At 37.1% G+C, this 12,306-nt stretch overlaps 1 protein-coding gene across 7 annotated transcripts in view; it reads right to left on the bottom strand.

Moving 5' to 3' along the window:
* Window positions 1–12,306, bottom strand: part of CDH18 (cadherin 18) — a 524,400-nt gene that overhangs the window by 137,872 nt on the left and 374,222 nt on the right. For all 7 annotated transcript variants that reach the window (XM_032117631.1, XM_032117579.1, XM_032117622.1 and 4 more), the window contains one exon: window positions 767–1,061. In XM_032117631.1, the coding sequence (XP_031973522.1) occupies window positions 767–1,061 (295 nt within the window). The remainder of the gene's footprint in view (window positions 1–766; window positions 1,062–12,306) is intronic.

Genomic DNA, 12,306 nt, shown 5'->3' with positions numbered 1-12,306 from the left:
GTAAATCTTTGTGCCATGGTGAATGATCAGAGACAGCTGAAGACATTTCATACAGACCCACAATATTCTTACTGGAAGCTCTATGCACTCACTGTAGTAATTCACACAAACAAGTATTGCTTGCATAGTCCTGGAGTTATTGTGTTTCTCACAGAAATACTGCCCTTTTTTCCTTGTACAAGTTTCTGTTGGCAATTCGTCTATTAGAGGAAAGTTATAAACTAATTTCAACACCAGAGAAGTATTAAATAAAGAAAACTGATTGCACAATACAGTACCTCAAAGAATAAGAGTATCTGAACTATGTAACGGGGAAATACAAAGATTGGTACTTTTTTGAACTTCAGTTCACTTTAAAGAAAATTCTTTAAAAGAATCTAGGAAACTACTGTTCCTTTGTGATTCTGCAAATTGTACAGAATGCTCATGTGGACGTAAGAGAACACCATAAAGTGTGCAGTTGAACGAGGATATATGAATACATCTTGTTTCTAGAATGGAAAGTACAATTTGCCGAAGAATGTACGTTAACACATTCAAGATTAAGAGTGACTCTTCTCTTACAACTAGCGTGTGTGTCTGTACTGTTTTCTTACTATGAATGTCACCAGTAACATACAGGTTATATTTCATGTCTTCTTCTCTTCTTAACTCCAATATATTTAACATACACTCAATGATGTGATGGTGTTATGACTTTGACAATCAGTATGTGGCATTTGCACTCGCTAAAAGATTGTTGAACTGCACAGTTTGTTTTCCTTACCCATTTCAGACATCTCTGGCACAGTAACAATGTACGGTCCATCTGTAAATTTTGGTGCATTGTCATTGATATCCTGCACTTTGATAATGAATTCAGATTCGGGCTCGAGCGGCTTGTTTGTCCGTCTATCAATAGCTTGGGCATGAAGTACATAGTGCGTCTTCTGCTCTCGATCTAAGCTTTTGGTTGAATGGATGTCTCCAGTTGTGTCATCAATAATAAATATAGTCCCTGCCCCTTCTCCAGTAAGAATGTATTTGACTGATCCATCACCTTTGTCGGAATTGGAATGCAGCTGTAGAATAAAAACACATAAAATAATATAAAATTAATTATCAAATTTCATTAAAGGTTATTGCACACAAGATATAAAAACTATGATATTAATGTTAGCACCCTTCTACTTTTTTTCACCTTTCCCAGCTCTTGCCGTAAATCCTCCTATGCTCTTTCTGGCAACCCAGTCATTTTATTCAGGGTCATTTCCACCCAGCATAGTTCATTTCTTAAGCTGGGACTTCTTGGGTTCTATGTCCATTGTAGAAAACTTCCCTAAGTCAAGAATATTCTAGTAACTGGGATGGTTTTTGTATTATTTGGTTCTGGTTTTAGTCTTTCTAGTAGTTATCTAACAGCACTCATGCTAGAAACCCTGTCCTAAGTAGTCCACTGGATTGTCCACTGCAGTGGTGGCAATTCAGTCCCACCTACATTTTCTTCTGTGGCCCCAAGGACAACATAATTTACTGTGAAAGAACACTGCACAGTGTGCCAGTGGCAGATGCCTGTCTGGATTACTCTATCCAACAACAAAACACAGGCATTTTCTTTGGTTTTTGTTTGTTTATTTTTAGCTAGAAGGCCATCTAACTTGATTCTATTTAAATTATTTATAGTTAAATGATGAAGTTTGACAGATATTTCAGCATTTTCATTGTCCGTAACACTTTGTGCTATGAAATATACATTAAATATATTTTACCCCTCCTTGAGTACAACAAAGATTTAATTTATTGGGGGATGGGGGAAAAGGAAAAGCCAGTAAGTAGATTGGTGTGTTAAAAGATAACATGAAATTGCTTCCCACTGCCTCACTGTTTCTAACCTGACTTTAAAGAATTGCCTGTTTAGATTAAAAATGAACATGTGTTGCTTGATAAGAAAGGGTGGGTTTTGTATAGACTGAGAAGATTTGTGGGTTTGGTGTTTTTTTTCTTTGAAACAATTTTGAGAATGGAATGCATTTATTGAGGAGCACAATAAGAACAAAATGGTAACGCAGAAATGAACAGCCTCAGGTATTTTGCAGTTATACTGTGAAATCAGAAGACACTTGTTTTTATCCTTATCCTACTGCTCTGGATATTTCTCAATATCTGCAGTGTGTCATTACTAAGTTTTGATACAGAATCTGAGCAAAGCAGAAAGAGAATGACAGATACTATTTTTAATTAATAGAATGCAAGGTGTTACTTTCCTGTTTTCATTCTCAGTTCAAAAACCATAGAGGGTTGGACAGAGAGAAAATAAGACCTGTAGGGTAGAAAACATCTTTTATTTTACATAAAACACAAGCTAGATGCATCTTTGTTTTTCTGGGTCTTTGTCTTGCCTTTAAAACTATCTTCCTTATTACTTGTAAAAGGAGTAAGCATATGGCACTTGACGACAGTTTGTTTTTTTTTTAATCTTGTCTACTAAATTAATGAAATTATGGCGTTGCACCTAATTTATATCTTGTACTGTAGGGGGCTTGGAAAGGGGAAATCTAATAAACTGAAGTTTTTCAACTCATATAAATTTCAGCACAAATTCAGTCAATGTACTATATACTTATCTGAGTCACATGAAATCTGACTGAGTAACCAAAACTAACTGGGTCACCACTGTGGATCCTTTTTTTTTTTTTCTTAATGGATTAAAGAAGCATCAAAAGGGTCTGTTTGTTTGGCATGCCTTTGTAGGACAGCAGAACATTCTTACACATTTCATTTACAGTAGTCATTGGCAAAATTAATTGCTTCTTATCCTTAGAATTACACTGTATTCCATTAACAAAGGAATAATCCATTCAATGTAAAATTCCCGGAATCCAAACTTCCTATAAAGTCAAAATGTTCTTTGAAGTAATTTATTCCTAAAAACAAGTGTAGTGGGTATTCTGTTATTCTAGCATAGGTTTACTAGTACTCTAATTTTTCAAAACCAATTAGAATTGTAGGAGTCTTTTGGGATAAAATGAGCCCTCAGTGCTGGTGCTTGCAAATGCTAACAGCAAAATGGCAGATTTGATGAGTCTGTGATGCTATAAGGAGCTCAAAACTAATCTGAACTGCAAAAGATCAGAGGGCTTTCCATCCTACTTCTCTCCTTTTACCTCTACAAGTGGATATGTAAAAGCATATTCAGGTATACCAAATAGAAATCCCAACAAAAATCGCTGCATCCATAACTGGAATTACGAACATATGAATGAATTAAAAAATTGGTTATGTTGCTAGGTAAGAAATACACAGAATAAGGAACTGCCATAACATATGAGAAGTAAGGTTCTCCAAAACCCCGAATATCAACATAGACATGCCATTCCAATACCATTCTGCTGAAGGGCACACTCACAAATTCACTGTGATGGCATGAAATGCATAGACCATTTGGCAAATTAGTAACATTAGCTAATTTTTTTATGGTGAAGAAACAACTATTTGTACTTGTCATCAGTGAAGAAAATACAGATTTATTTTGAGTCAGAGGGTTTTTACATAGAAAAGTAAGAAAATTACAAAACACAAAAGATACTCAGCTGATTTCATGGTCAACAAATTATATGTTATTCCTGCTAAACATCCTGGTATGTTAATAAGCTTCAACTGAAAAGTACAGGCAGGAATATCATCAGAAGAAAATTATCTCCATATTAATAATCACTGAAAGCCTTCCATTAACAACTGGGTCTTTTAAATTGCAGTTGTAAGGCAACAACTGAAAACAAGTAAAAGCTAAAAGAAGTTCCTGCTTGCTTACTTCCTGATATTTCTTATATTGTTTGAAATATAACACTTTGATTTGTGCCTTTTAACTTCTAATGCTGAATTTTAAATTCACATAGGAGGATTTTGCATAGCAAAATGGCATTTTCTTTGTCAGTTGTTTATATTTCAGTTTTTCTGCAAAGTAAAGATTAAAGAATTGTTTGTCTTCTTTAATACTTCCATCTCAGTACAAATTGGTCCAAGCAGAAAAATATCAAGATTTCTATCAAACGCTTATTTGCAATATGTGTTGTGCTGAGAGAGCCCCTGGGAAATCCTACTTAAGACAGTGTTCACTAGATTAATGAGAGATTTATGTCCATGAGCAGGGCGCACTTCTCTCTTTTCCCTCCGTACTGTGAAATCATCTCCACAACAAGAGGTTTACTCCACAAAAGCATTTCCAATTAGAATAAATGCAATTCACCTCTTAGGTTACAAATTCGTGTTTAGGACAGTGTATTTCTGCAGCACTGCCTATAATAGTTTCTAAAAGACATCAAGGGAGCAAAATCTAGCTGGACAATAGTCAGCTTTCTCTCTGCTTGGGACTGCTGTAACTATTTCTCTTTCAGATTAATCTGATGGAGAGAAGGATGTCACTAGCAATGCAAATGCAAACCAACCCATGTTTTGTTCACCAGTTCAGACCTGACTCGTGTGACCTGGGGAAGTCATCTCAAAGCAGATCCCTAGAGGAGTGTGGCCATTTCATTTCAGTGCGATTCCATCACCTCTGCCAATGACTACTGTGAGAACGCATATATGTGAGAGGATGAGACAGTCACACACTGTAGCATTGTGAATCAGTATCTTAGATAAACAAAAAATTCGGTGTTACTTTTTCCTTTGCTCTGTCAGTCAGAGACAGAAAGATACAACATTGCGTCTTCGAATTTAAAGAGAAATACAAATGCACTCCAAACTGAAACATGATTACTCATAATGTTGAGATGAGTAATGAGCACTGAAAAGAGATGCAAGGGAAATATGCCAAGCATTAGAACACAGCTTTCTGATATCTGTGTGAGGTTTTAACTATGATTATGAAAACATAACTGAAATTGTCTTTGAATAGATCTTAGTTTCCATGACAGCCTGATGATTATATATTGATTTGTGATATTGGCTGTTTAACTGTTACTTAAAGACACTTTTTTCCCCCTTGCTTAATTGTTCCAACTTGTTTTCCTAAGCAATTTTACATTAGACCCTGAATGTTACTTTAAAAATGCCCTTGCAGACCAACAAATACTTTGCCTAGTTACCCACTAGAGACTAGTGCATCTTACACTTTACCACTTATTCCTCTCAAGCCTTGCAGGGCTTCCCCCCTTGCCCATGTCTCAGGACCTCATTACAGCACCCCAGGGGCCGTAGTCCTGCCCCAGCGATGCTGCAGCAGAGTTGGTCTCCAGCTCCCCACAGCCCTTCCCTGCCCAGCCTCAGTCTGGCTCCATCTCCGAGGAGGTGCTCGATGCCTGGGCTGGGGATGCCCCAGTAACCCTGGGTTTCCTCTCCAGGCTGGGCCTAGTAATGACCCACTTGGGGGAGTCTCCAGTGTCCCAGTCCAGGGAGCTTCCTCCCTCTGCTGATCCCTGACAGCAATGTCTCCAATTCCCCAGACTGCAGTCAGTGCAGCTTTCTGAATTCCCTGTGGAAATGCAGATTCAATTCTTGCTGGCTTCTGCAAATATTACTGCTGGTTTGGTTATGCTTCCAACAAGAAGAGATCTATTTAATGTTCTGAATCTGTCCACAACCCGAAGCTGCCAGAAAGTATTCAGTTTTCATCCCCTGTTGGTCATTATTCCTGTCTTTATTTCGCTGAATTTTTTAGGGAAAGAAGAAGCTGAAAATAATAGCCAATGGGCATATCTGGAATATCCCCTTTGTCAACCCAGTGGGCTATACCTCTTGACATATTTAATAACAAGTTGCATCCAGGAAGATTTATGATGGTTCCTCAATCTTTAACTAGCCCATATCAGCAGTGTATATCTGATTTTGCAGAACAGTAACCAAGGTGTCCTTGTTTAGCTAAGACTTCAACATTTTTCTTCCATCAGTCCATTTAAAAGCTCATTTTCTTTTAGACTTTCTGCAGAAACTGCAGAAGGGCTACATTAATCAAAGACGTGATTTGCAGATACTTGCAAGTATTTCAGTTAATGAGTTTTCTTTATATCCTTATATTAATTTTGATACTATGAATCTTTAAATACTTTTTTTGATGCACTAGCATTAGCATATTAACTGCTATAAAATGAATGCACCTATTGAAGGCTAATTGCCCAGCTACTACAGTGTTGTTACTGTTTGTAACTGAAAAATGATCAAGTGGCTAAAGCCTAATCACAACCCCAAATACCAGGTGGCTGCTGCTTAGTTACTGGCCTTATTCACTACCAATCAACCTCATACATCTGCATTGCTTTAGCTGACGTTTAGCCAATTCATATATCCAAACATTTAAACATACCTACTTGTCAAGCAACTGACCACAAATAGGGAGAAACCACTGGACAATAGGAAAGGGGCCCAATGGGAAAAAACACACCAATAAGTACTACAAAATCAATCCAAAAATTGAGAAAGCCAACATCCTGCTTCTACTGGGAATGTGGAATGTTAACAACTCACAGTGATCACTACGCTCCCCTGCACTTGTCTCAGGAAAACAAGAGGCAACCACGAAACCATGCATGAGCAGGAGAGAAAAAAGCCTGGACAAGAGGGGCAACTGTAAAGTAGAAGAGTTTATCAGTAATTTAACTGTGTGACTGCTTCCTCCTGTTTGCTTTAGTTGAACAATCTGCATTCTTGGAGTGCTGCGTGGGTGGCTTTTTAAGTGGACTACTTATGATTTTTGCAATATTTTTAATTGACTACCAATAAACTCTTGAATCTGGATATATCTTGTTCCAGAAAAAAAAATATTGTGAAGAGATTGTCTTATAGGTACTAAATTCAAATCCAAGGCTGATCTGAAAAAATTAAGAACTGTTCCACTAGCCTAATTAATTTAATCAGAGTAGAAGTGGTTATGTACATAACACTTATTTTGAAATAACTGCAGATAATTAAAAATTATTGTTGAAAAATAGTAAACAATAAAAATAATATGCACAGAATACAAAAGCAAAACCTGTTATGTTAATGACACTACCATTATGTCTTGAAGAAAATATTGTGTTCTGTTCAGAGAGCACCATATTCTTTCAAAGAAAGCAGCAGAACCTCCCCTTCTTAATTCTGTTGTCATTGTCAATGAGTTTATCTTGACAAGAGGGGCCCAGCACAAACACTACTGCAGCAAAGTCTACCAATGAGTGCCCAACCCAGAGGAATGACAAAATTATGTCCAAAAAACATGAGCTATAAGCTTTAGCAAAACATAGAGGAATGTATTAAGCTACTCTGCTTTTGTCACACAGAACTGTTTATTACCTCACTAAAAACAACAAAATGTAGAGAGATATATAAAAAATTAATGTTACAGCACTAAAATACTAAAAAATATTTTAATCTTCCCTCTAGTATTAACTGCAATCATACTGACTTCCTTTGATGTTTATGTAGACAAAACATTTCATTTAAAATAAAGGTTACATTAAATTATTAGTAGTAAAAATGGCATATAATTTTTTTCTGGATCGTACCCACTGCAAAAGCAGAATCTAGCTGATACTACTGAAATGTTCATTGTGTCTATGCAGTAAAAACATCATCAGATTTGCTGCAGACTTGCTTCCCTTGGTCTGAGCTATAATATATATTTTAATGAAAGACACTGCTCTGGGCAATGTCACACATTTTGATGGAATTTTCAGAGGGAATCATTCGCCCAAGAGATAACCGTACTATCCATAGCAGTGTCCACAAATTGACAAGAAGTTATTCCACACCCTTGTCAACCAGAGGAAGAAAATAGAAAATTGCAATTTCCCCATCTGCTGAATGAGTTTTCTGAGATAGAAGAAAGATAATTGGACTGCAATCATCCAGGAAAAACACAAATGAAACAGTATTAACTTCACAATGTAACACTATAGCACCCAAACATCTGTTCTTGTAAGATGCTCCCGTTTGCAGGCGGCTTCTCTAAAGCCTGCTCCTTTGCTGCAGCCATTACGAAGTATAATGGCAGAAGTATGCAGTGAGCAATCACGTCTGAAACAACATCAGGTATACTAAAGCAGCCACAAGTGGTCAACATTAGCTTCTATTTTCTTTCTATACAGAAGCACTCCAGGGAATGAAAAAGAAAAAAAAAAAAAAAAAAGAAAAAAGTAATTCTAAAACAACACAGTAAACATTTATTTATAAAACCGTCATTTTGTTTCCAAAGAACATGATATATTTTTAAGAAAAATAGAATTCCAAGTTGTTCTTTCAGTGTGCTATGTGTCCATACTATGTGTCTTCTGTATGGAAAAAAAATAATTACACTCTGGAGAACTTTTCATCTGAACTCTCTTCACAGCAGTAAGCTTTCGTTTCAGACATCTTTTTGTGGTGATGCAAAGTTTTTATTGTATTTTGTATGTTCTTTGTATCCTAATGGCTCGTCTGTACCTTCCCCACTTCTATTCCCAGTTGGTCTGTCCCAGATCCAAGCCGCTCCCCCGGTGCTCCCAATATGGTTATCCCCTCGCTTTGTTCTGGCACCTTCCCTATCAATCACCCAAACCCCTCCCGGAGTTCTGGATTGTTCTGTGCCTGTCACCAAAGCCCTCCCTAATTACCCGTATCCATATAATCCCCCGAGGCCCTGCCCCCTCCGATACCGCCCCTCTTGGAAATCCCCTAAACCTCGACGCCCCATTGGGGCATGTGATCCCTTTCCCTCCACCCGAGACTATTGGTCCGCGTGGATGTCTATCCCTGTCCATATCCCTCCCCCAAAGACCCCTATTGGTCCCCTGTCAAGCCATCCGCGTTTTAACACCTCCCTTTATAAGTTGTTGCACAGATCTGATCTGTGCTTGTGTGCCTTGGAATTTCTTCGGGCAGAAAACCTGAAACTGTATCCAAAGGCAAGCCTCCCCGCTACTTTCTATCCTCTCCCTCGTAGGGGCTGCTGACAGCCACAGCACCTGGAGCTTCAGCTCCCCTGGGCAGAGCTGAACTCCGGAGGAGCAGCTTTAAAGCCTCGAGCCTTTGGCTGCTCCCCACTCCTGCCGCACACCACGGGTGCTGGCCAGGCTGAAGAGAGCGGTCACTGCGACATCTTTTATTTGGCCAAATGCTGTGATGGGCATAGAAATTATTCTTTTTTTTTTTTTTTTTTTTTTTTTTTTTTTTTTTTTTTTTTTTTTTTTTTTTTCCCAGCAACTAGGATTTATGTAGTATATGGGTTTTAGAGGTTTTTAAGGTTTTTTCGTATTTGGGCTTCAGTTTTTAGCTTCTCTTCACAATTACTGTCACCAAATCTCACTTTACAATCAATAAATCTGTAATCATGGTGATAACTTAGATTCCTAGATCCGTTCAGGAGGACCATAAATTTGACTGAATCCAAATGCCTTGATGATACACTGTTACTCAAATAAGCCCTGACCACACATCATCAACATTGTAAGAAAAAGGTTTTGCTTCTGACTGTGTAACTAAATCATAATAAAAAGGTGATATGCCATCATAAAACACTTTTAAAAAATCTCACCATTCCTATAAAAGGGCACAAGCACAAATGGGAAATAAAAGCTTTTCAGTTCACGAACTACTCTTGGGCACAGGTCCTGCAAACCTCTCATTTCCTTAGACCACTGAAATTCTGCTTTGTCTGTAAATGCCTCACCATACAGCTACACAGTCACAGATGAATTACACCTCAAATATGTCAAAAGCAGTCCTAGGTACCAATATCATAACTTGCATTACCTGCTCAAGTAAGCCTGCTTTCATATGAAAGGATGTTTGCTTAGGATGTTGAAAAGGTCAAAGTCAGAAAAACAGTAAGTGCATATATTTTCTGAAAAGACCCAAGAGATCCAAGAGTTCAGGGCTTGGAAACTCACTGATGCAGTGAAAAGCTGCTCTTCACTGAAAAACATTGCACATTTGTGACATCGATGGAGAAAAAGTGTGTGTAAAAACAGTCTGTTTCCACACACTGTTTCTCCAGACTTTCTACAGGTGCTTTTGTGCTTTTGGCCTTCATTTCTGGTGCTTGTTCAGTCAAGCTACTCTCATTGCACTGTTATTTTTATTTTTTTTTACGTGTATGAAGAGAAAATCAAACTCTTCTTTTTCTTTCCATTTCTAGTACAGAAGGCAAGAAGAGAACACATTCCCTGTAACAGGATCTTCCAAAAATAAAAGATACATATCTTTTACTGAACAGGAATGACAACCTAAGGATTATTTCAGATTTTTCAAAATGTGAAAAAACTATTAGTTCTCTAAAGCTCTGATCAACAAATTCTGTATTATGTGTGATCTCTGTGCACAGAGCTTCTCCTGATAATGAGAGTGATAGAAATAGCTCGCTGCACCACATAGCTCTAAGTGTAATAGTACTCAAACTCTTTTTTAAAGTACCATTTATTTGTTTGCTTGTTTGTTCAACAGTGCTACAGATAATACTGTTTGCTCTATGATAGATCTGAAGACAGCACATTAATTTTTAAGCTCTGGGAAAACAACTCTGCTGTGTACTCATGTGATATTCTAAATTACTTCTTTTTACTTTGCTTCTGCTGTGTACTCATGTGATATTCTAAATTACTTCTTTTTACTTTGCTCTTCCTAAGAAATACTGTGAAGGTAAAAAATAAATGTGTGATTTTCTGATGTAGTATCTTTGAGCCATGTAAAATCAGCTAGAGGAAATTTTTTGCCAGGGACCTGATTACTTAGTCAATTACAGAGTTAGATTAGGAAAAAAATATTATGTGGAAAAGATCAAGGAGAGATAATTAATTTAACAGCTTCCTTTTATCCTATCCTTCCAAAAATCTTTCACACATTTTTGGTTTTGATGTCTTTGAAGCTAATTTGCTGGGAAATCTTTAAGACTGTGGAAATAAAACAGGTTAGCTACTGTCCAATGGCTTCTATTTCAGGTGAAAAAGTTGTTTCATTCTGAAGAAACTGAAAAGAATGCACTACCACGTGTCATCAAGAGTGGCATATATCATTCTTTAAAAAGGATTTAATCTCCATATTTTTATGAGCTCCCTATCAACTCATATTAATGCACTTTCCAGGTAAAAGAATTGCACGTTTTCATTACTGAGACTTTTTTTTTTCTTTTTGTCACATTTTTTTGGTAAGACTTATTTGTTATATACTTTTGAAATATTAGGAAGTGCTATCATAACATTGAATATCAGAATATTAATTTATTGGGGTAGTGATTATTCACTGCTTATGCAGTATTAAACACTCAAAATCATGTTCTGGTTTTGCATCTGGATAGTGATTTCATCTCTTTTATGTGGTCTACAGCTTTTCTTCTTGTGGGTTGAAATTTGTATTTGTAAAAAACCTGCTTCGGTATAGAGTTTCCATTACAAGTCTCACAACTGATCACCCTTCTTCTGCATCTCTCTGAGAAGAGAGTATGATCTTTTTTTCTGATTACAGACACTTTCCTTCTTCCTCTAATGTAGAACTCTTCCTGTTTGCTAGAAACAAAACGTACTACATGACACAGGAAAAAACTCCGCATCATCATGTTGAGGGCATGTTTCCACAAATTTGAAAGATTACCTGTCTCAAAATCCATTGATAATGAAAAATGCCAGCTTTGCTACTTTGAACATCTTTGTTGTGTAAGTCAGAAGGTTCATGTTCACAGCAGAAGCTTATCACCAGCTCTCTCCACAGATATGTCATGTAATGACTGCAATAGCAAAGTGACAAAGTGATCCTGACTCTTACAAAGATGACTATAGTTTCACAAGTAGGAATAAAGAAATAGAAACCTATCAATGCCAGTCAGTGGGAACGTAAACAACTTTCCTTACCTTTATCATGCTTTCTTTGGGCTGTTACAAAAATTTTCTGTATCCCTTATGGATGTAAACTGGGGAAATTTAAGAATCTTTTGTGTGCGTTTCCTTACTTCACACAAGCATTCTCAAGAATAAATACAATTTCTGAGATCAAGGCTTTTTAACCAGGTAATTCTCACCAATTAGCACAGTTTATTCAAAGGGGTACTGTGCTACTGCTCCTTTTGTCTTTCTAGATTTACCATGACCCACTTCAGTCCATAAAAATCTGAAGTGCCACAACTGCAAGTTTTTGATTTTACGACGCAAGAAACCCCTCATTTTTCACATTCACATCAGCACAACTTCTGGACAAGTAAGACACAAGTTCTGAAAATGTTTATAAAACAGTTTTACATCACTATTAATGACTGACTGGTGTTTTGAAACAGCACTCCTATACAGGACTGATGTAATGTGTAATGTTCTGCTAATCTTTCCACCTGACAATGTAATTGCAAGTGCTGCGTGGCATCTTTTCAGCATAGTACAGATAATTTCCATC

Source organism: Corvus moneduloides, chromosome 1 (genome assembly GCF_009650955.1).
Source record: "Corvus moneduloides isolate bCorMon1 chromosome 1, bCorMon1.pri, whole genome shotgun sequence".
Lineage (NCBI taxonomy): Eukaryota > Metazoa > Chordata > Aves > Passeriformes > Corvidae > Corvus > Corvus moneduloides.
This window is presented reverse-complemented; position numbering and strand designations above follow the sequence as displayed.